The sequence below is a fragment of the Atractosteus spatula genome, chromosome 8 (genome assembly GCF_055471065.1).
Source record: "Atractosteus spatula isolate fAtrSpa1 chromosome 8, fAtrSpa1.hap1, whole genome shotgun sequence".
In the NCBI taxonomy this organism is placed as follows: Eukaryota; Metazoa; Chordata; class Actinopteri; order Semionotiformes; family Lepisosteidae; genus Atractosteus; species Atractosteus spatula.
Genome location: NC_142713.1, coordinates 3,624,887 through 3,650,575, shown reverse-complemented (window position 1 = coordinate 3,650,575; position 25,689 = coordinate 3,624,887). Strand labels below are relative to the sequence as shown.

The 25,689-nt window shown below is 39.5% G+C and overlaps 1 protein-coding gene across 1 annotated transcript in view; it reads left to right on the top strand.

Annotated features, from left to right (window-relative positions):
* ano2b (anoctamin 2b) overlaps nucleotides 1–25,689 on the top strand; it is a 121,886-nt gene that overhangs the window by 8,773 nt on the left and 87,424 nt on the right. Inside the window, exons 4-6 of the mRNA XM_088923468.1 lie at nucleotides 19,014–19,112; nucleotides 20,324–20,478; nucleotides 22,593–22,647. Of these exons, the coding sequence (XP_088779594.1) occupies nucleotides 19,014–19,112; nucleotides 20,324–20,478; nucleotides 22,593–22,647 (309 nt within the window). The remainder of the gene's footprint in view (nucleotides 1–19,013; nucleotides 19,113–20,323; nucleotides 20,479–22,592; nucleotides 22,648–25,689) is intronic.

Below are 25,689 nucleotides of genomic sequence, written 5' to 3'. Positions count from 1 at the left end.
TCGTGTATTTTATCTTAAATTGATCCCCCTGGGGATGAAGAAAGTATTTTGATTGAATTTAATTTTTAATAGTTTCTCATTGGTTTTTCTGGGTTAATGTGTACTGTGGTTTATGTATGTTTCAGATAATATATTCTCTGGATATGTCAGTACATTGGCTCTTCCTCAGGCAAATGAAACCCCATGTAAAGCTTTCTGACTTTGATGCTTTCGCAATTAAACCTCCAGTTATTTTATATCAGAGGTTATATTTTAACTGATGCAAGTCTTTTGTTTATTGAAATGATTAAATGCTTCTATATAGCCATCCCTCCCCCTTCAAATTCATTTTCTTTAACTTTACCCTTAGTGCTTAGTAAAACTACAGATACAGTAAAAGCATGTAAGAGTATCGCATTGTAGTTGCAGGTACAGTAGTGCCAAGTTCCTACAAATATATTTGATGTTAATGCAGACTTTGATCAGTCTGAGCTAAAACATAAGAAAACTTTTGAGGCTGTTGTGATGCTTGCTCTTTTTTGCCAGCTTTGGTTGGTTTTGTTTTGTTCCTTCTGTCAACTGACACCATTTTCAATGGAGGACCAAAGTAGAACAATTGCATTTCTATCATTTTGAAAAATCTTGTGTTGCACTCAGTAACATCAATGTTTAATATGTGATGAATATAAAAGGATAATGCAGACTCTTATGTTGAACTCCTTCATATGAGATGTTTTCTTTTTGAAGAAACTACGGTGTCATGTGAACAGCCCAGCTGGTTAATTTAAAAACTAGTATGTACTAATGGCTTGTTTTAGCATGGGGAATGATTAAGCTGAAATAATGTGTTTGTCAAATATCCTGCTGAAAATTAATTGACTGATATTATCATTAGCATGTAATGCAAGACTCAGGGTTTGCACGGCTCTTTTCTTTTCATTGTATTGTTGCTCTTAATTACTTAATTGACCTAAGTATTTGCTGACCTGGGACACTTTTTTTTCCCAGTCCTTGACCTGCGGTGACATGTCACAGCAGAGACCGTTTCCTTCTTATTTCTCCCAGTTTTTGTTCAAACATCCTTTGCTCTCCGATTTGGCCACTTTTCCAGAAGCAGTGTATTTCAGTTTTAATAAAGTGAACAGTCCAGTTATAGGCAGTTTATACAAAATCCTGTTTAAACAGTGGGCACGGGGGAGTGGCACAGTTGTCTTGCTGTGACAGGGTCTCGGGTTTGACTCCAGTTTTGGAGTCATTCCATTCAATGTGGATTTTCTCTGGGTGTCGCATCTAGTGAAATGGCTAACTTAGGAGAATACTTTTAAGCATGCATTTATCAGTTTTTCATGGACAAAGATAGACCAATTATGCAAATTCTTGTGGCAAAGAGCTGTCTGACTGATTTTATGTGACTGCGTATCTGTAATATCTAGAGTAGAGCAGCTACAGTACTTTCCCTGATCAGCACCAGTTTGAATTGCACCAAAAGCCTTTACAAACTGGTGAGACGTTGCATTGTAGCCGGTAATTGTATTTGTTGATTTAGAGGACAGATGTCTCCGATCTGTTCGTTTTTGAGCCAAACTGTGGAAGAAAGATGCTAACTTGTGACTGCTGTTCTTGTTGTTGGACCATTGTGTCTTAGGAGTGATGTAAATTATCCTCAGCTCTCTTCCACGTTCCGCCTGAAGGGTGGAGAAAGACTGATGGAAGTATTGCCTGTAGGGATGCCAAAACTAAGGATTTGATTGGACATATGTCTTTTATAACCAGAACTAGTGCCTTCACCGTTTGAGTAAGAGACTGCTGAACTGCTGCTTCTTTCTGATAGTAGCTCTTGTTTTGATTACAGCATTCTAAAGAGAAGGTTCCCCTGAATATCCTGAATTTTCTTCTTCCATATTGATATGGACCAAGTATCTATTTGGCATTTCACCCTTTGTATTCCGTTTATGATGAATAGTTTGACTTTGCTGCTTCAAAAATCAAATTTTCTTTTATTCGTATCGTATGTGTCCATTGACAGTCCAAGCTTCTTTAAGATAGAAGGAGTTTTTGTTGCACAAGCTACAGTACATGTTGCTGTTTATGTATACAGCAACTTGACAGATTTACAGGACATGACAGGACACTGTATAAAACTCTGGAAACATAAAAAGAAACACTTTGAGCAGTCTTAACACATTTGTTTTAACATCCTGTGTTTTAAACAATGCTTTAAGGCTCGTATCCCCCTGTGCAGGCATTAGTCAATTTGCCCTTCTAATTCATTAACTATGAAGTCAGCAGTGTGCTCAAACCCAGCCTACAGGGAAAACAGACCTACGTAAATTTTATCTTGCTGATTAAATTGGATTTGAACTTGTTGAACTATTGATCCTGTACATCAAAAACAAAGCCTTCTTTTTCTCTGGTACTGGAAGTCGTGGTTGAGGTTATGGAAATCTTGTGTAGTTATAGGAATTGCATTATAAAACTGAATAAATCTTTAGGATGAGTCTAAATAAATGAGCCTATTATAGAAAGATATACAGTAAACAAGTCAATTAAGTTTGTTTTTTTTATAGGCAAACTTGTAAGTTTCAGAAACCCATACTAAAATCTGAATATTAAAAAAACTAACTTTAAAATAAGAAATAAAATTAGGTTACATCAATTTATAAAATAATATGAGCCTATCTAAAAAGACTTTCCTTGTGTTACATTGATTCTGACTCTGACAAAGGTTACAATTAGGTGAAATCTTATTTAAGTCAGATTTGGTTTATTCTCTGTGCTACAGTACGTGCTACACATTTGCCTTCCGATGTACAGTAATGGCTCTTGATGCTTTTACTTCTATGGTGTGTTTCTGTTATGGTTTCAGTGCATTTTGGTTACCCGTTGCACAAAACGGAAAATACGAATATTGAAATGAAAAGTTGACCGACTTTGAGACGAGCCGTTTTTTGTGATGCCTTACTGAAATATACGTGTGCAATCACCGCGTGATTCATAATTCTGTACTTATGCAGGACCACTAGGGAAATAAATGTGCACATCATGACCGTGTGTGCTACCGCTGAATAAATATTAAAAGCCCGGATTAAATTTCACTGCTCAAGCTTTTGTGCTTTCTCCATTCATTTTCCACACTTGTGGGCAAGAGCTAATTACCTGAGCAATCACCCCTTCTTCCTCAAACAGCCTCCGTTTTGTCTTTGTGCAGGTGATCGGTTCCCCAGCTGCATAACTTGGCTATTTTGGTTCAAATCTATGGGACCCTGACAAAATGCAGGTGGATCGGATTACTGTGTCAGCAAAAGTGCTGTTCAATTATTTATCGGCATGTGAAGTTTGATTGCAGAGGTGTACAGGAGCGACAAAAGCCCAAGACAAAATAGAGCTGGCCATTTGCTTGTCTCCTGTCGTGGTATTAATGTAAAACCACTCTTTTTCCCAGTTACAGAGCATGGGCTTGACTGCCTCTGGTCTCTTATGGATCTTTATGAGATGTAACTCCTGGACAGGTGCAATGAAGGGTGTTAAAGAGGGAGCTGGTGTTTTGATGAAGGAGTGTGTTTTTCCACTGGAATGTCTTTCCGTGCTGCAGTAGAACTGTTACAGTGCAAGAGTAACGAATTAAATATCATCTCGCTATGTAAAAGGTCATTGGAGTCTATTCTTTTACTGGAATCTTATTTTAATAAAATGTTGAATTTTAGAATCAATGCTTCAGATTTGCTATGACTTGTTATCTTATGAAGCCTTTAATGCATTGGTGCATCCCTGGTCTGTGTGCGGGGGGTATTTTTTCACCCAGTGCATGATTTGTCTGACCTCAGGAACACAATCAAGAGATTGTCTTTATGCCATTTTGTTGCAGGCTTCACATTTGCACATTCAGCAATCTGGAAATGGTGTGTTGTAGATGATGCCATTTCCTGGGACAATACAAATTCTGCCTCCAAAAATACTAACCAATGAGCGGTCCACTTAAATGAGTCTCTTACTCTTTTATTGATGTTTAGCTTCTGAAGTGGATAGTTCTAGTGCCTGTGGACTGTTTGTCCACTGTTCTAAACTGGGGTGTCTCCTGTTCCCTCTTGAGAAATTCCCAGTGTTTGGATTTTTGACATGGCTCTTAAATGGTTTGAGTCTTACTGATCACAGATGCTTTGTCTCTCTCGGGGGTTTGAAGTGGGACTTGTTCTGATGTCAGGTTTATTAAGTCTGGTGCTCCTAAGAGCTTGACACAGGATCCCCTACTATTCAGCATTTTCACGTTCCCATTTGGCGATCTGATTGGTAAAAAACGCAGTCATTCATTGTATTTTCAACCATTCAGAGCCCTTAGGGGGTGAGACTTCCTCTAGAAGCCCCAGGCTGCATTTCACCTGCCTTCTAGCTGTCAATCATTGACTCAGAAGGAGTAAGCAATCAGTTTCTTATCAGTGGTCCTTTTTTTCGCACCAGAAGGCAACTCTGAGTTTTTTTTTCCAATGCCTAACAGCAGAAAAGGGCTCTCTACCAGTGTCTAAAGGTTTTTATAGCAATTGCAATGTTTTTTTATTGTTATTGCTTTCAATATTTTTTTGTTTAATTTTTTATATGCGAGAAATTTCATTCCAGGTCTAGTCTTCACAAAACATGATGTAGAATTGTTTCAAATTGATCAATTTGTCCCAGATTTTTATTAAAGCTAGTAGACGCCTACAACAAGGTTTTTAAATCCATTTCCAGATACCTGACAGGCCTAGAATTGAAAATTCTGACCTCTAAAGACCAAAGCAAAATTTCCGCCTGCTGTTTTTGGGTTTTTTTTTTCATATGTTTGTCTGCTGAGTGGACACATTAAGAAATACAAGACATTTGATTGTTCACATTCAAAGCCAAGGGGATTAGCTTTAATTTAAGACCTGAACCAGGCTCCTGTTATGTTCTGCTGCAGAGATATAACAATGTTTAAGGGGTATAATTCCAAGTGGACATTGGCTTAAAGGGTCTTCGACAACATGAGATATCACAAGCTGCAGGTGTGGCTTGGGAAGCCTCCACATTCGTTCCCATTTCCATTTTTATACTGGACTTTTTTTTTTTGACTGTTGGGATCCATGATGTCAGTAGAGGGATGATGGAGGCTTGGAGATCTGCTGCTGATGCAGTCAGGGCTTTGTTTCATGGGGTTCCTGTGTAGATGCCAGTGGCTACTGTCTGTAATATCACCCTGAAACTCACCACTGGCAACCCACAGACTCTCTCTGGTCATTAAAAATCCCAGGGTGTTTCTTGAAAAGAGTAGGGTGTTAACCCTAGTAAACCTGGCCAAACTTCCCCAGGCCTTTACCAGTCATGGCCTCCTAATCCCCATCTCTGAACTGGCTTCATCACCCTGCTCTCCTGTCCTTATTATTATTTTATTATTATTATTAGGGTCATATTTATTCAAACCCCTGTAGTTAGTATTTTGTAAATGCCTCTCTGGCAGGGATTACACTGACAACAGTCCTGCTGTGCTGTGCTGTGCTGTGCTGTGCTGTGCTGTGCTGTGCTGTGCTGTGAGGCAGTTTGGAGGGAGTATTTTTAACCATTCCTCCAGGCAGATGTCCGCTAGGTCCTTCATACCCTTTGGGTTGTGTTTGTGAGCTGCCGCCTTCCCACCTCAAGCGTTTGCTTGGATGGAGGTCTGGAGAATGAAATGGCCACTCAAGAATATTTATTGTGTGTGCCGTTAACCACTTCTTTGTCAACGTGGATGTACTGTACTGTATAGGCGTCACTGTCATGCTTGAGATCCCCCATCATGCCAGAATGTCCATTTATGGTTGAGCTTGAGCTTGTTGGCAGAGGAATCTAGGTTTTTGGCCAAAATGTCCTGGTACATGATTGATTCCCCTAATCTTACCGGGGGCAGCAGGATCCCTTGGAGTAAAACGTACGGTATATACTATAATAATATAATTAAAACCATACAAAAAACATAACGGACCCGCCGCCATACTTGAGTAATGAGTGTCTTCAGAGCATAATATTTTTGCCAAAAACCTAGCAACAAAGTGACTCTCTTTGGGAATTCTCAAAATGTCATAAGTGCTACCTTGATGTTGTTCTGGATTGTCACACTTTCTTTTAGCCTAGAGAGGGGAGGCTAATTGCTTGTCCCTGCTGAGCTGTGAATGCTACAGTAATTGGAATCTGTCTCCCAGTTCTTCTTCATGGATTTTATGTGCTTTACCTTTGTTTGTTCCAGAGTGAGGGTGTTGTAGGGCTTGCGTGGCTTAGATGCGGTTATCAGTTTCCATGACCGCCCTCCCTCACTGTTAGTAAAATTCAGGAGCCACAGTTGATGTAGTAGATGCATGTTGCCAGCACAGTCATACGTAAGGACATTCGTTCTGTATAACGAAGAGTGGAGCTGAATCTGGATAACCTGTGTGAATAGATGTGTTTTTTTCTGCTAAACAGAAGCCAGTACATCTGCTGCATGGAATTTTATTATAGAATTCTATTGCATTTTATACACACATACTGTACAACTGTAGCACATAACTTAGAATAAAAAAAAATTCCTGTAGGACATTTTTCAGTTCTCACCTGGACACATGGAAGCAGTGAGACTCCTCTTTTTTAAGTGGAACTGCAGTTTTCAGGTTTACTGCAAACGCATAGCCAATCAGTTTAAGATGAAATGTTTTTTGAAACAATACATAATTGTTTCCCTAGTTGGTAACTCCCTCTCATGTACGGTACTAACACTAAATTAACTTACTGTAGTTTAAGTGATTTTTCAAAAAAATGTCTTTAAGTAACTCAGTCGTGACAGTCAAGACTATAAGGACTCTAATGTAAAGCATCTGGAGTAAAGAGCTCTAGAAAAGCATGGTGTTTCTTATTAATCCTACCACCTCAAAGGTTTTTCAAATACCACCCTAAAAAAAAAATCAAGGGAAAATGAAATATTGATTGTAAAGCAGTCTTCTTAATCGTTTCTAATCTGCACTGTAACATTCTCAAAGTTTCGTATGAAGTGTTGGAAATATATTGAACCCGTTTTACATTTCCTTTCTTGCAGAGAATGTTTTTTCTCAGGTGTGTGCCACAGTTGCACAGTATGTCTGTATAAACTGCAATACAGTTCGATACGTGAAATGATTTGCTTTCTGAAAGCCTCCTTCCAGAAGAGCTTTAGATTTTAAACATTTTTTTCATGAAAATGTAAAATGCTGGCATTTTGAATTGGCTGGAACATGGAACATACTGTAAGAAAGCTTGCAGACAGTGGAAGGCCTTGCAGCCCGTCTTCTTCGTATGGTAGTTTAGTTGCTTGAGTGGTAGAAACTACTGCTAAAGTAGTAGTTTCTACTAAAGTGACTCTAAAAATTGTCTCAAATGTTCCCAGAGTTTGGGTCTTAGCCACATGAAAAGGAAGCTTGTCCAAAGACCCTCGCCACTCTGTCTAAAGAAGAGCTTCTTCTTCTCCCTCATGAACGATTTCCCTTTTGCTTTCCAACTGCGATCGCATGTCCTTGTTTGACTGTGAGGGTGTAATAGTCCCCTGCGTTGGCTCTTTCTATACCCCTGTTGAGGGAGGTCTCTGTGAACTTTGAACGTACTTTTTCTGCTGAAGCTGCAGTCTTTTATAAGGTGGACATTCAGAACTGGTTTGAACTGGATTGGAAGAATGCTGGACACAAGGGCTACTGTATAATTCTAGACTGTTCTATAATTATATCTATAATTCTAGGAACACGTGCTGCAAAACCAAGTAACCAATGGTGTTAAAAGAAGTTTGTTCTTTGGCTAATGGGGAAGATGAAGATCAGTGTGATTCTGGAATGCCACTAATCTGATAAGTACAGGGTAGCGTGATGGATAACGGAAAAAATCTTTAAGGACTGTTCTAATTGAATCACTTTGAGGTAAAATACCCCAAGCATCTCTGTGCATTTTGCTTCTGGGCACATGAAATAAAAACTTCTTTTAACTTCCGAGATGACTCCTGACTGTCTTTTAAGGGGAAGCAGGAAAATTTCTCCAGCACCCCTTAGGATCATACTGTATATATTTGAGTCAAATCGCGTTTCAATCTTCTTTGTTCTGGATTGAAGGAACTTAATCCCCCTTATCCTGTCTCTATTACAATCCTCTGAGATCAAGATTACTCCCTTTTCAACTAATTCTAAAGCTACAGTATGATATCCATTTTGTGGTACAGTGCCCATTACAGATCATAAAGGGAGGCATTACTAGTGCATTGTTAAACTGCCCTGGATTTAAATTTAGTACTTTTTACTATTACACAATTTATTATGTTTGCATTGCTACTTCTTCTGCACATCGTCATGATGCATAGAATAATGCATCCCTTTCATGTGTAGCCCTGAATCAACCCTACAGTATTGTATGTGAAGTGTATGTTTCTTCTGCTAATATCAGTGGTAAATTTCATTTGCTCTGTATCCGACCACTTCAGATGGCGTGCTGGTGTTGTTTTATGAACTAGCTCTCAATCCATGTGCAAACATTGCCTTGGGTTCTTATGACTTTGAATTTGTTTTGATCTGCCTTTTAAAAGGGATCATATTCAAGGCTTTCTAAAACTCGTCATATACAGTATATCATGTTCCATGGTTTCAGTTTTATCCAATATGCTTGTTGCCTGTCCATAGAATCTGTGCATGCTAATTCAACAGGACCTTCCCCTTTCTGAATTCATGTTGGCCATCTGTTAAAATGTCGCTCTTATTCAGTGTCCTCCTAATTTCGCTCATTACCTGTAAGATAAGTTCGATTAATTTGTTCATCTGGGTTTAGGGTGGTGCAGTGGTTAGCAGTGCTGCCTTGCAGCGCTAGGGCCCTGGGTTCAGTTTCTGGGATATGTCCTCAAAAGCTCTGATTTCCTCCCTTAGTCCAGAGACATACTGGTTGATTAATTGGCTGCTGAGAATATTGGCCCTGGTGTGAGTGTTTGTGTCTTTGCCTGTGTGTCCAGCGATGGACTGGTGTCCTGTCCAGGGACACCAGGGAGTACCCTGCCTTGCCATTAAATTGGACAAAGTTGTTAGAAAATGGATGAATTGTATGACATTTCATTTCTCCAATCTATAGATAGTCCTCCCATTCTATGTGAGATCTGAAATAGCCTAGCCAGGGGTCTAGGAATCCTTTATTTCCTTGATTATGACTGGAAAACGCTATGGAGCACTGCTAGGAAGTTACTGTATTTTAAAGTTAACCAATATGGATGAAGCTTGATCTACAACATGGGTTGTTATCGATGTCTTCTACTGGAAAAACCAGTGTGAAATATTCATTTCGCATGTTTACTGTATCTTTATTAATTAACTAATCACATAGACTATGCCGGCTTTTAGAAAGAACTTCAGGAAAAATAGCTTCACTGTTTTTTATTATTTTTTGTTATTTTTGGACTCTGCTGCAATAGTCTTCCCTCATGGCAATTCGACCGCTCTGTATACACTTTTCCATCTTTGAACTTTGGACTCGTACACAGTCTTTAGAGAGCTTTCTGCCTTTGATTTTATTTCTTAATATAATTATCTATTAAACCTTTTAGGCCATTCTTTCCAAAACCTGAAGTACTTTGGTTTCAAAAACAAAACAAAATATGCCCATTCATTTTCTAGCGGCTGTAGTGCTCTTTTCTCAGTTCACTGCACGTAACCTCGGCCTCATTCCTGTATACAGTAGATTAGATTAAATAACATCACTTTATTCGCCAGATACAATTTCTTGTATTAGGGAAATTGTCTTTTCGCAGACCCCAGCTTGCTCTCCATGAGACACACAGACAGGGAGAGAAGCTGGGGGTCAGAGCGCAGGGTCGGCCATTTATACGGCGCCCCTGGAGCAGCTGGGGTGAAGGACCTTGCTCAGGGGCCCAACGGAGTAGGATTCCTCTGCCGGCCGTGGGATACGAACCAGGAACCTTCCAGCCACAGGCACAGATCCTGAGCCACAGAGCCACTGCACTGCGTATAGTGTGCTTCTCTAAAATCCTCACTTTGTATCCCAACCATTGCCTTCTTGAACTCTGTCCTGTAATTAAGTGACCTGTAGCGGTGCTGGAACCTGATCATCTCTTAGAGTTGCAAGTTTCCATCTCTTATTTACTGGGGTCAACCTCCTTCCAGATCATTGACTGATTGTCTTGTAGTAACACTGGCTCTCATAATTACCTTGTGCCACGGCATCAGCACATACTTGTACAATATACTGTAGCTTTGGATATTGGGGGGGGGGGCTTTTTCCTTTAATTCAGTTTACAAATGTGCAACTCGTTAGACTTCTTCAATACACAGAATCTAGAGACCTTAATCAAAACCATCTAGTGCAACACAAGGCAATCTACTGTAGGTAAGATTCAGCAATGGGTAGATCAATGAGAAATAAAGTACAGTATCAGTGGATGTGTAAAGTTTCCCATACATGCAAAAATGCAATAGGCTCTCTCTGGAGTGATTTGCTATGCATTTAATGTGTGATCCACCAAGGGGATCGTGGTTAATTAATCGAGGAAAGTCTTGAAAATAAATGAGGATATGCAGTTTTTTCTCTTCCTAAAGTCTAGTCCACCATTTCCTTTCTCTTTTAGAGGCAGGCAAGACTGGTGAGGTGATGGGGATAAAAATCAATTTAAAGCAATTTAAGACTGCGTACATTTGAAATAGACCATAGAATTGCTCCTGAATCTTTAAGGAACAAACTGGAGAACACGGCAGGAGTGTATAGCATAAAGTGCAATCAAATCTGCATACAGGGATGATGACGTCCCATTATTGGGGAAAATTACGTTTTCTGTCTGAATAAGGCTGGTGCATGTCTGCTTTCTTACCTGGCTTGTTAAGGATCCAGCTCTGGGAACATGTTTGCAGTGATCTGCACTGACTCAATGACCCAAACAGAGGAAATAACACTGGAACCATTTGATCAAACCATGATCGTTTTTGATCACGGTTTAGAATTTTAAAAAGACATACTTCAAGTGAATAAGAACGAGCCTAAAAAAGAAAAAAAAAAACATGCTGGGGTAAATAAAATCAGTTGTAGAAAATGTTTGCCTGTTGGGGGGTGGCACAGTGGCGCAATAGTATTGGGGCCCTGGGTTGAGTTCCTGGGGTGTTACCCGTGTGAAGTTCATATGTTCTTCCCATGTTCATGCAGGTTTCCTCCGTGTGCTCCAAAGACCCCAGCAAAGATATGCTGGTACTGTAGGTTAGTTCGCTTCTGGGAAAATTGGCCCCGAGTGTGTGCATATGTTTGCACTCTGATGGGCTGGCATCCTATCCAGAGTGTACCCTGCTTTGTGCCCGTTGATTGTCGGGATAGGCTCTGGCTCCCAGAATTGGAAGAAGCAGTTAGAAATGTGGATGGATTTGTGTTTGCACACTTTGAAGGGTAGTAGCGGACAATCCAGAAAAAATCATGCCAGTGGTACATTTATCAAAGCCTTTGAAAATGCTCTATTATAGAACAATAGAGAAAGAAAAGCTTGACAGAGTTCAAAAGAAACAAGGATGAGGCAGACCATATTGTCTACTCGGCAACAAAAAGCCAGGAGAGAAAGAAGAAATACAGAAGCAAGTACAGCACGGCTATGAGAGCAAAAACTCATATGAAGGGTTTATTTCAATATTGCAAAAGCAAATAACCCTCAAGGTAAAGTGTCTTGGGGATACAGTCCTAGAAATTATAGAAGCAAACAAAAATAAAAAAAATTGTAGACGTTTTCAATGATGTACTATGCTTAGGTAGTCGCAAAGAAAGGAAGATAGTATGCCATAACATATTTTTTTTTCTTTCTGGAGAACATGTTAAAGGGATAAAATGTGAAACCAATCAAATTGCTGAAGCAGATGACTCCATACAACAAGAAGTATATTGTTGCTGTTTACTATTGCCAACTAACTTGTTATTGCCATCTTTTTACAATTGAACAGTCATGATAAAGTGGGGGACGTCATGCAGGAACCCTGGGACAAAAGTCAAAATTCAAGTTGGGAGCAGGAAGTCAGGTGTTTATGAAGGCTTTTATGTACACCTATGATTTCCCACAATCCTATATTTCACTAATCCAGGGATGGCTGAGTAAAAATCCCTTAAGGGCACAAGGATTTCAATGTTCGGATACCAGCATTTTGGAGATTTTATTTATTCACGTTGTATGATGTCTTACCTTCTAGAGCACAAAAAACCATATTGCCGATTTGTCCAGTTTTGCCATTGGAATACAGAATAAGAAGACGCATATCCCATATGAATTAAGGCGTCACTTTAAGCATGAGCAAACAGCACTCAGTGGAGTTCTTACTATATATTTATTGAATGGATTCAAGCCATTCTCTTCTCAAGCCAATTCAAACATTTGTATAATGCACAAACCTTTTACTGCGTCACGCACACAGTTAAAATGACAAAGATGGAAGGAACAATACGAAATTGTCAGTCCCAGATGACAGCACAGATTCTGGGAATGCATAAATGCTGATGACATTTATTATTTCCAGTGCATATACAGTAGTACACCCTTTATTTGAAAGCTTGAGTGAAAATCTGATACAAAACCAACAGAGCTTTGTCCCCAAATCGCACCATCACAGAAGCACAAACATGCAAAGCTTTATGCTTGCTGGTACAGTTTTAAAAGCAAATATATTTGATTTCATGAGCATGAAAACAGGTTCATTTTTGGAAGCAGGATATGTTTTTTTTAAGTGTTCTTTGTATCTACACCCTTAAAATCAGACGTAAACTAGAGGGTTATCTGTATGGAAGTACAGTAGAATTCCTGTTGTTCGTCATCATGGATTAAGAAGAGGTGCTGTACTGTAGCTCTTGCTTAACTTTGAACAAGCAACAGCAATAATGGATACAAACAGAGTATATGATATGGCACTGTAGATGTAGATTTTTACAATGCTTTTGATGTAAAGATTTGATGAAATTGCAGACTTGCCATTTAGGATTAAGAATGTGTTAATGGAAATAGAAAACTGAGTGCAGGTGTGCATGATTGCAGTCATTGTAATATAATTGTAATTCGTGGAGTATCACAGGGATGTGTACTATTAGGACGGCTCTTCCAAATGTACTCTATATCATCAAGACCATCGAAACGCCGGCAGGTGACATTTAATGTGGACAAATGCAGGACATTTCATGAAAGTAACAAAATATCAAACTATAATATTGAATATGCAATACTGAGTATTATAGAGACTACTTACTTAATTAAAAAGTAGAAAGAAGAAATGCAGTGTTTCTGCTGTTGAAATACCTGAAGAAAGCTCAGTAGCCAAAACATTGTGTTGCTACTTTCTGCTTTTCTGCCTGCAAATGAACAAGGTCACTATGGCTGCTGTCACATCATCCAGGTGGGGCTGCACACTGGTGGTGGTAGTGGGATTCCCCATGACCTGTAAAGCACTTTGAGTGGAGTCTCCAGAAAAGCACTATATTAGTGAAAGGAATTATTACATAAAGATGTGTGTATATATATATAATGTCTTCTAACTGTTTTATCCAATACTGTGTTGTGGGGAAGCTGGAACCCATCTCGGCAAGCAATGGGCACAAGGCAGGGTACACCTTGGACAGGACGCCAGTCCATCACAGGGTAGATAGACACGCACACACTCCCACCAGGGCCAGTTTTCCCAGAAGCTAATTAACTTACTGGAACGGCTTTGGACTGTAGGAAAAACCCAAAGCACTTGGACAAAACCCACACGAACATGGGGAGAACATGTACCCCAGGAATTAGTCCCAGGACCCAAGCGCTGTGGTAGCAATGCTTACCACAGTGCCATGGGGCTGTCCCGTAATCAAAGGATGGCATGCAGAAATTGTACATTGTTCATTAGACCTCATTTGTGACAGTGTACAATTTTGGTTGGCACAATACAAAAAATAATGGAATATCCTGCACAAACGGGCTTCATGGACTGACCCTGTTAACCTTAATTAGGATCTTGTTTTCAAAATCCTCAAAGACATCATGGCCAATATTCTAGTTTCTTTCAAGAAATGACTGCATATGATCCCTGGATCAATTAGCTACTAAATAAAAGCAGGGATGAATGCCCTTATTTGTAAACTGCCATTTGTTCTTAAGGTGTTATAATGAAGTAGTTTTTATATTGCTAAAGGCTAGTTTGTAAAATACAGTATAATCCCTTGAAAACTGAAAACAAATTCTTGTTTTATTAATGTGTGTGTTTGTGCTGTATATATAGCATTTGTGTTATCTAACTCAGTACTGGCCCTGCTTTTGTAAGCAGGGATGATCAAACTGTGCAATACCATGACGTAATGGTAGTTTATATTACCAGATTCTTTTCTCCGATGCACAGAATAGATGTTATAAAGTTACTGTCCCACATGAATATCTAACATACAATATGGAATAACAAAGAGGAAGCTTTGTATTGTGCTTTTGGTTAACAATTCAGTCCATACTGCACCTGTTTCTTTTACATACCTAGTGTACTAGCTTATTAAATGTGTTAACGTGTGGAGGAACTACTGTATGTGCTTTGTGGATTTTATTTTGTCCTTGTGCGCGTGTATCAGAGAATAGTGCAGGCACAAGACAGGATACGCCCTGGAGCGTGTTTTGTGTTACTGGGATTATTACAGATAATGGACTTTTACTTGAAGAGGAAGATGGAGATCACGAAGTGTGGGATTTGTTGTTCTCTAAAGGTTGCCCGTTATTGTGTTTTAACTAAAACAGCACAAGGGTAGCTGCAGTCCTCTGTTCAAATCATGTTTGTTGTACCCTGTCTCCTAAATGGTAAGGACCACTCGAATGCTCTTATGCAGAAAAGGTGAAAATGGCTTATTTCGCTCACCTTTCATTTATACATTTAATATATGTATATTTTTCCTTTACATAACTGGCATGCAGGCTGACCATCTACACATTTTCCCTTTCTCTGAAAATAGTCAAAGTACATTTTCACCACCTGTTTACGGGAAAGGTATGATGTATGTTAATTATCGCTGTTCTTTCTCTTGAGAGGACACTGTACCATCTCTGTGTTTAATGAGACTGTGACTGTGGTGAAAGTCACTTGCTGTTATATACTTTAGTACAATACTTCAGCCACGGTGACTTCAGTGCACTAGACCTCAAGTGCAGACTTCAAAACGCCTCAGTACACCATTAATATGATTTCCTTTTGTATGCACCGTCCATTAAGCCAATAGTTTCAAATCGGGTGGAGATGTACAGTCAGAATCACTCATTAGCTGCAGGGCTAATTAATGTTTAATCAGGGATAATGCACAGGAAGGAGCTAGCATTATCAGTCCATGGCATACCTAGAAAAACCTAATAAATACTACAAAAAAACATAAAAATCTCCTACTGTACATGTAGTACCCAATCTAGGTCAGACTAACTCTGTAAAGTGTCAGTTCTCATTAGTACAGTTAAGTCTCTTTTCTTTTCTCTTTTTGTCTTTACTTACTGATTTACTGTTCTGATTTATGCTGATAGAAACTCCTCTAAAACACTGAAAACTTCCAGAGCTGCTGCTGCTGCATCTTCAACATAGGCAGCTTTTCCAAAGGTCGCATTCCGATGAAACAACATTTACTGATGGATGAAGCCCTGATAATTGGGATCATTCATTCTAGCACGGGCGAAAGTGAATTTAAAACTGCAAACTTTGACCCGAGGTTGGAGTAATTTTTATGTTTTCAGCAAGTGGAAGAATGGATCTAGCCACGCTTATGGAATTACATTTTACCTCTGATTTACTTATTATTTCAGTGTATTCATATAGGTTTGCATTTGGAATTTTGGACTTGCAGAACTACAAACACTTGGAATAGCTTGCCTTTACTTTAAAGGTTTGTGACTGCCTTCATGATTATGACTGATTATGAGCGCCTGATGCAAGTACTGTATGTCATTTCAGTAAATAAGCTTATTAACCCAGTTAGATATGTAGTCTTGGAGACGGCATGGAGCAGCAAAGATGAAATTCAAAGCTGTTCCAGCTTTAAGCAACAGATCTTGATTTACACTTTCCTCCAGGCACGCTCGTTTAGTTGTCCGTGTTCACCGTCTTGTACTGTGGGGACTATAGCAATGTAGAAAACTTCTAAAACTGCACTTGGATAATGTGAATTCTTTCTTCTATTAGATTTGCATTTTGAGCCCAGCACTCATCATTTTGACCTTTATTCTTGATGTGGTCGCTTCTCTCTGCATCCAAGACGAATCATGTGTTTAAACTAATCCACAAACTTGGAAAGCACATTTCTTGACTAATACGATGAGGTTGCTTTTCCAAGCCTTTAAAGCAAGTCCTAACCTTATTCTTATCTTCCACTGTGGCAAGTTGAAATGCCTGTCGCCCAGTCCGCAGAGTGAGCTGAAACCCCCCAACATCATATTTGAGGGGGGTTTCGGTTGTATGACTAACTCTTTTCTGCTTCACACATGTGCACTTGCATCTGTTAGCCCTGTTCCATCGTGTTGTGTTATTTCTACTGATTTGTCCTTTTCTTTCTCCGTTGTACCTTCTGTATGATACTGGTCTGAGCTTCTTGGCCACGTCTCCAGTGTAAATGAGAATCTGTTCTCAGCTGACTCAGTTAATTCATTTGAAAGAATTGTTGTTTGAAGGAGCAACTGTTGAAGGTGTCACATTTTTGAACAGCTGAACATCTCTGAGACATTCTATTTATAAAGTAGCCACTGTACGCAGTAATTTTGTTTTTGACCTTGTCACGGTTTGGTTTCAAACATCAGTTACATATCGGAGCCACAGGGAAGATACCCAGAATTCTTCAGCTCACAGCTCCAGCTGAACCTGTCTTCAGGGATGGACATTCAGGGAGCAGAGAATGGAAACAAATCTTTGTCCCAGCTTTGCGGTTTTTCAACTTTTGGATCACATGTTGGACGTTGTCAGGAGACTGAATGTTATGGGATGCAAGAGGTCTCCCACAATTTCCATCGAGACACAGTGACCTCAATTGTCTATATCCCATCACAAAATGTAATTAAAGGCAGATTCTTCAAGGCTATGTAAGGGGGTGTCCTACAAGACTTTATACTGGTCACTTTTCTACAACCATGTTTTCAGACTGGCCAAATTTCTTGCTGACGGAAATCCAGATGGTTTATACTGAGGCCGTTTCTGGAGAAAGTGGTGAAACTTATCTTCATCTAAACTATGACATATGATAGAGAAATACCAGCCACCCGTTGAAGAAGCCTCTGTAGCTCTCCGAGTCCTACACCCAGGCTGTTAGGCCCTGGGATAATATCTTTGTTGTTTGTTACTGCTGTAAGTTGGCTGGTTAATGTTCTTCCTTATTGCATGCTAATTGTTTTTGTTTGCCAATGTGATTTGAGACAGAGCAATACAATTAATATGTACAGTACACCGCAAAACAACTGCCCGGCCTTCCATCACACAGATGCACTGAATCATTCTGGGCAGGTCACTTGAGTCTCCAGGCAACTGTGGTTTTGGCAACCATCCTTGGGGAGAAAACCTGCTCTGCTTTCCTGGAAAATATGAATTCCCAAGGGCACTTAAACCTTTACCACACCTGGCACCTGATACAACACGAGAAAAAACAAAAAGATGTCCTGTAATATTAATTAGGCCTATGAAGTGATCTCTTTCATCTTAAATTCTGTTTTTTAGTTCCTTTTAAGAGGACATTTTAAAATACTCTAGGGTACCCGTTTTCAAATAAGGTGTGCTGCTTGGTTTGATAAAGTACATCTGTTTGAAGTTAGTGGAAACGGAATTTCCTCCAGTTTAAAGAAAGCAGATGGAGACCTGCATCTTCGAGGCTTTTTGTGCTGGGGAAAACAAAACAATGACTTCACTGTTCTGAGATATGCAAGATTAAATAACAGTGTGTAGCAGAACACAGTCGAAGGTGTACTTCAGTTTGGAAAAACATGTTGTGCTGTCACACGGTTGTTAGTGGCCAACGTCACACCTGCGACACAGCAAAATAGGTACAGGTACATCTTGCATCTCCCAGTGTTCAACCAATTGTTGTTTCACTTTGCTTATCGGTATAATGAAAATTGCCAGGAAATCCTGACAAAACATACTGTATTATGGAAACTGTTTTGCCTTAGTAATAATAAAGGTTTGCACATGAGAAAGTATACCCAGACTGTGTTATAGAGAAAACCTCTTGAGTCAAGCAGAACGATACAGTATATTGCCATCTTTGTAGAAGTGATATAAATGATGACTAAATGTGGACAGTATTTTTGCAGCTACCTTGCTTTTGCTAGAGGTACAGTATGTCATGAATTTGTTTTTCTTTGCCTTGGTTACCCAAAATGCACATCACGTTGCTCATCAATATGCTCTGCCCTGCCTTCCCCCTTATTCCATTATTCCATTGTCCTATGGGCAGTGCCAGTCCGTGATTGGCTTTCGCACAGCAGTCCTGACCTCGCGCTGTCCTCTCCGTTGGCAAGGGAAGCACGGACTCAGCCTGGTTCTGGTACTTGAACGCCAGTATTTTGGTTTCGCATAAACCTGCACCTGAAATAAAAAATGTGTTATTTAGACCCTGTCGAAGAAAACTCAGTCTTCACTCAGGTTAAGAGATTGTCAACAGAGATCTTTAGTTCAATCAGCTGAAGGGGAGCATATCTCAGAGGAAGGGTTTCCCCTAGTACTCATACATGCTCACTGGACTAAAGTTACACTTTCCTTTTTATATATTAAAAGTAGGCAAGACTTTAACATATCAAAGGAACATACAGGGAAAGGGGCAGTGTCAGAAGTCAAACAAACAGGACCGGAAGATGCCATTTGGCATCCTGCAATCTGCTTCATTTCTCTCTGGTTGAATGGGTGTGTGGAATCACAGGCTTTAGTTTGTACCTAAGCCAGTGGTCTTGTGAAGACAGCGAACTGCCTTGACATTTTGACTCGGTCTTCCACAACCCTTATTACTTCATAGCTTCTAAGCACTTCCATGTTTTAAGGTCTGAAATGTATGCACAATATGTTTGTTTTGCTTTGCTTTCACAGAGTAAAATCCAAGGCATAGGTTTTGTCCGACTCCACGCGCCCTGGTTGGTTCTGAGCCGCGAAGCAGAATTCCTTAAGATCAAGGTGCCCACCAAGAAGGTGCGTTTCCCTCCATTATCCTTTCTTCTCGCGCCGAAACGGTTTAGAGTTCTGCACAACGACTCTAAAAACCATTCCCGTTCCTGAATACCAAATGGAGTCGTGCGAGCTGTAGGGTAATCTTTCTTCCTCCGTTCCGTTCATGTTCATCTTTTGCTTTCAACTAATTGAAACGGGACATTTATGACAGACGGTACTTAAGGAAAGCTCTAAGTATCATCAAAGACCCCACACACCCCAGCTACAGACTGTTTGACCCTCTACCATCTGGAAAATGGTACCGGAGCATTCGGGCCCGGACTACCAGACTCAGAGACAGTTTTTACCCCCGCACTATCAAACTATTCAACTCCCAGCCTCTCTCACCTACGATCTGAACCTCAGAGTGCCTTCTTTCTTACCAAAAACTCAAACACACATTGAAATCTACCTCTACCTCACATGTCAAAAAGCTCACTCCCCATAATTTTCTATCCTTTATTTCATTCTGTTGATGTATGTTTTTGCACATCTGATGTTGTTTTTGCACATTGCCTGTTGTCTCTGTCTTTCTTTTATTATACAATTGTATTGTTTTTTTTTTTACTGCTTATAGTCTGAGAGCTAGCTAAATAGCATTTCGTTATACCATATACAGTACCTGTATATGAGTATAATGACAATAAACTTGAACTTGAAAGGGGCTCTTAATGAACTATGCTGTAGGTGTCCTGTTGTTATGCTTTTGGATTGGTGTCTACTGCACAGTACCTCGGCTGCTGTGCTTCCAATGTGCCAGTCTCATTTATTGTCATAATGCTTCTATTTATCCCCTTGCTTTTTTGACACGCCAGAAAAGAAGTGTTATGTTGCAAGCGTTCATCTGGGGGGAACAAAAAGCTCAGTTTAATACATGTTTGGGGTGACTTCAAGCAGTGCTGTTTTCAGAGCTGAAATCATTTTGGTTTGAGTGTATGGCCCAGGACTAAGATGTGTTTGAGTATTGATTTGGTCCTATTCTACAGTTAATTCAAAAATGAAGCAATCAGGGCTGCACTGCTTGTCTGCCCTATTTCTAGGTGTCTAGATAGAAGCAGCCACTCCAGTGATTCAGCTACTCTAATCGTTTACGTTATCTGCCCTTTAAATCCCGAGCGCTTACTAAGGAGAATGGAGGCGGGCAATCCCAGTGTTCTTGGAGTGGCCTGACCACAGCTGCTTTCTTTTCTTAGGTTTATGAAGTGAAGGAAGAAGGTGGGGTTATGGCGACATTGAACTCCGCGTGGGACACAATCACCAAGCCTTTACAGCCCAAAGTGCCACATCTTCAGAGCAACACAAAGACCAAGTACATCTCGCACTCATTCTCACGGGAGAAGCTGCATCTGTGAGTATCGCCGTGGACTGTCATTCATTGCCAGTGCTCTTCTTGCCTTTTCTTGGTGTTCATGTATACTATACTGAGAAGTGTGGTGGCACAGCGGTCAGCATTGCCGCCTTGCAGTGCTGGGGCCCTGGGTTCAAATCCCAGCCTGGTGTGTCTCTGTGTCTCTGTTTGTGTGTGTGTGATGAACTGGCCCTGGTGTGGTACTGTAGACTACATCCGTCTACTGAAAGAATATTTCTAAGCTGTTACTGTGATGTAAGAAAAAAAGATACAAGTGAGTTCTTGAAAATACAAGTAATTCTTGTATTATATACCTGTATCTACATTCTTGTAGAAACAAGTGTGAAGGGACATGATGCACGTGCTGGAGTTGGTGCATCGCTGAAGGCAACAGCCAACCTGGTTAATGGGTTGACCATTAAGTCATCCCTTGTCTACATGGAATATATGCCACAAATAGAGAATACCAGCAATAGGCTGAGGGGGTTAATCAATAATGAAATCAATTAATCATAACCCCCAAAATGTAAAGATCTTGCCAAGAATATTCAAGAGCAGTTAGTATAATTAGAGGTACCCGAGTTCTTTGTTCTCGGGCATAGGTCTGGTGAAAAGAGTAATAAATTAGGTACACTGGATTAAACAAATATTTATTTAAACAGACACAACACTGCTTATACAACACATAACATAAACATACAAGTTACACTATTTAACAAACAAGGTGTCTCAAAGGCCTACGCCCTAATCAACCCAAAAAAACCTAGACTACTATCAAGTAGCTGAATCCTATATAACGCCTAACGTGCAAAAATAGAGAGATACCTGCCTTGTGCAGCAAATACAAAAACTTAAAACTAAAAAGTGAACCACTCTGCTACTAAGTGAATCATTCAGATGTGCAAGACTGAGGGATTTTTCTTGTTTTAAGAATTCCAAAGAATTGTCTATGTGTAGAAGACTAATTGTAACAGTACCTGCTTTTAGAAAACACTGACATAGCTCAGTTACATAGACATCTTACGATTGTAGGCATCTTATGATCAGTTGTTGTAGAAGTTTGCTTAACCCATAGAAATCAAGTACAATTGAAGTTCTTTTTGAGACTTAAGCTGTTTGTCTTCCTTATCAAGTAAGTGTATAGAAGGTCAGCTGTAACTTTTCTTGTGCTTCTCTTCGGCTGAATATATAATAAACTCTTCTGCTCGACAAAGAGGTCTCCAGTGGATTTTTACTCTACACCCTAATGGAGTATTGATGGTTCCATCAAATCCCTTATATTCCAGCATGATAAATCCTTGAGAATCTCTACTGAATGTCAATTTTTCAATGTTTTTTCCTCCTGCGTTTAATATAAATGGGAAACAATTAGGTACGTTCATACCTCTGGTATTTCCCTTCTGCTGTACAGTGAGAGTGGAGTCACAATAGTACACACAGCACACTACAGTATGTGCAGATGCAAACAAAGTCTGCGTCACCAGCCTTCAAGGTCACCAGCAAACAGGATGTTGGGGAAAAGAATGCCTTAAGAATGCCATTAAAGGGGAACTTCCATCCCCATTTCACCGAACTGGATATTAAATCTTTTTTTTTTTTTCAACAAAAGAAATTATTTGATGTTCTAGAAAAAATATACTATAAGTCGCCACGTTGTCACAAACTCGCATTTGAATCCCAATGAACTGTGATGTAAAGTAGCCCTTCCTGCTCATTAGTCTCTGTACTGACTGATGTGCTGTGATGTACTTATTCACTCACTCATCCAGGTTGTGCAGAAGACATTTCAGTGCAGGAATGTTCCCACGTGATCTGCATGCAGATCACAAAAAAGTAGTGCTTATTGGCAAAACCATCTCAAAGTCGTGAGCAATATTTCTATTTCTATTGGATTAAAAGAGCTGGATTCACAAGCCACAAGGACACAAGATGACATCACTGTGTCCAAACTAGCTCCGCTATACACAGTAGTGGGCCTTCATTCAGATCTCTCCTTCCGCTTGGGTACAACAACAACATTCCCACCTGGAATTTGAACCCACAGCCTTCCGGTTCTTGTGGCAAATTATTTCAGCAGTTGGCTCCTGTCTTATATGTGCTTTTCATTTGCACAGGTACAACATCAGCGAGAAGGAGACATTCTTCGACAATGCAACACGAAGTCGAATAGTAAGTGACAAGCAACTTACAGTCTAGGAGTACTACACAACTCCTGGCTGCTTGTTCACTCCCTCAAAAGCTCTGTGCATGTTTGTGTCCTAACCCCTGAGGTTTTTGTAACGAGTCGCTTTCAAAATACTCTTTACTGTACTTTTCAAAATACAGGCTTCCCTGCATCTTCCATGATGTTCGTGTTATGAATTTAATATAATTTACTTTAATTTACTGTATTCTTTTTTTTTTACATTAACAAGTAAAGTTTTATTAAACATTTATATAATGAATATTGCTTGTTTAGGACGTTTTGTTTGTGCTTTAAATACCATAACTACTGGACAATGTACGGTAAATATGATTTATCATATGGAAAGTGTTCAGTTAGGTTAACTAAGCTTTAATTGTCTGTAATTCACATTAAAAGTAAAGCTGTTGTCATTGTAATGCTTTGATACTACACAAAAGTAACTTAGAATAATACTGTGCGATATTTCTTGGATTCAGAAACCAATTGGAGGAATATGCATGCAATCTTATTGGAATTTAGTTTTCATGGAGCAGCTAGCCTTCGCAAATTGAGGGATGCCTATACTGTACTTTATGGAAAAAACAATTTTTAGGCAACTGCAAACCGTGAAGTTTCAGGGGATGTTTAATATTCCTGGTAGATCTCCAGCTGCTTGCTCCATGGCAGAATTGCACAACCGATCTCATGGTGTAAGACAAGACTGTTTTGGATATGTTATTTCCTGGGACTCTTTCGGTACGGTGAATTAAGAACTGGCAGGTCTGCAGATCTCAGAGATGGCAGTTGAAATGTGGTGTCTGACTAAAGGCAGCACATGTAAAGTACCACGGTCTTTTGTCCAGTGATTATTTTTGTGGGGGATTTTGCTACTACATTAAATCAACGCTTCTCCACTTCTGTTCCTCAGGAATGTCTGTGTTCCTGTAGGATTTTCCTACTTGTTGAGCCCCTTCAACCTAAAGAGTCCTCAGTCCTATGAAACCCCAGTCTGGATACACTATGTTGTACTGCTGGGAAGTGTAATGCAGCAAAATAATTGCTGCACTCACCAATTACAGAAAGGGGTAACTTGCACTATCCTGTATTTTAAAAACATTTTTTAATCAAGTGAGCCTCTTATGATCATTTCTAAATGCAGTGAACACCCAACTAAGAGTGTTTGTAGGCTTTTCTCATCCATCACTTATTTCAGTGCTTAATCTTACTACAGTTTCTGTTATACAGTACATGACTTTAAGATGATATTGATACCATAACGTATGGTACCATGTTTAGGTATAAAGCATTTTTTAAAATCATCATGGCATTATTGACATACGCTAATCAAAATGATAAAACCAGAGGACTCAGTAACTGCCATATACTGTAAATCATCATAATCCACAGCAGTTAACTGTTTTAATGGACTTGGAAGTGACTTTATTTTTCCAGTGTTTTACAATGCCTGATACTCTTCTTTTGTTGTATGATCTGTTATCATAAAGTAGCAACAAAACAATTATCTTGTAATTGAGAGGAAATCCGGAAAGAAACAATAAGTAGGTTACAATGTAATTCAATATTTTATCTTTTTATCACTCCAATAAAGCAATGCTCCCACTTACTGTAGATCTCGGAGACCGAAATCATCATGTGGTAATAGATGATGCGAACTGCTTAATTGGCACCTCTTTGAAACTTCTTTTATATAGAATATCAATGTATTAAACACGTATCAAGAAGAGCATAAGGTCTTTTCAAGCACACTCTTACCTTGCAATATACCCGACATACTGTATGGTAGACTTCACCGGCACAGGAAACCTGTAGTTTGAAACATGACTGAAGTACAGTAATTACTGTATGTGCAGTGCTACAGTACGTAATACTCTGCTTCTGAGATGAGATGTTGTATTTATTCTGTACTGCAGGCTGCTCATTATTGTCTGCCACACATGTTCACGAATCATCACTGTATCTACTTCATACGGTATTGCTTCTCAAAAAACCATTCAGCTGGTAAATATATAAACCCCTTTTGCTTTTCCGGAAAAGACTGCCGGAGGTTCACGAACATCTCTGCCTGGTATAACAGAACTGGAGCATAATGAAGCACTGAACAGATTTTTTTTTTTTAAAGCGGTATTGTTAGGAAGATATATAAGGGTCAAAAGCACTTAAAATGATTAAAAAACAAATCTAGTTAAAGAATAGGTGTACGATGAATTACAAACCCAGGGTTTTTGGGAAGGCTAAGATATTCAAATATACAGTAAAAGGAACACTGCAGTGGAGGCTAAAATAAAAGTTTCTTTGAGTATTACAACAGGAATAAAATATTACAGATCAAGTACTGGGGATAAAATGGGGGAAATCCCAAGAAAATGAAAGGGGAGTAGTTGATACACTACATGCGTTTTTTACTCAGGTAGTCACTAATACCACAGCCAGTGGAAAGACAATGTTCTGTTCTTAATAGTATTGGTATAAAAGATCCTGCATTTATCCTTAGGTAAATTAGCTACTACCAAATGAGGTGGATGGGTTTGATTGGCCTCCTTTCATTTGTAACCCTGCTTATGTTCTGAAGGCAATTTAAATCGACAGACTTTTTATAGGTTTGGCTGGAGTTTATTTGGCACTAGGAGACATGGAACACAGAAAGGTGACACAGAAAAACTGGAGCAAACCCACTCCTGACGTCATTACACAGGTGCTGGCAAAATCATTTACAGCTTAGCGCTTGTGAAGCACCCAGAGTCTCGTGACTGAGTGTGACTTGACACCCACTTGCTGAGTGGGTTTATACAGTAATTAGCGATCTCGTCATTCTTAAAATTGTCTGCTGATTCCGAGCTAGATTTGAATCGGAAGGTTCGAATTTTAATTGAATTGTATCCGGGAAGAATCTGACCTGTAAAGCACGTAATACAGTATAATGAAGTGTTTGTTGGACATAGAAACGAAAGCCTTTGCAGTAATTGCCATCTTACACCAGGGACCGCGTTCTGGGAACTGGCTTCATGGTGTGTTCTTCTTGTTTTCAG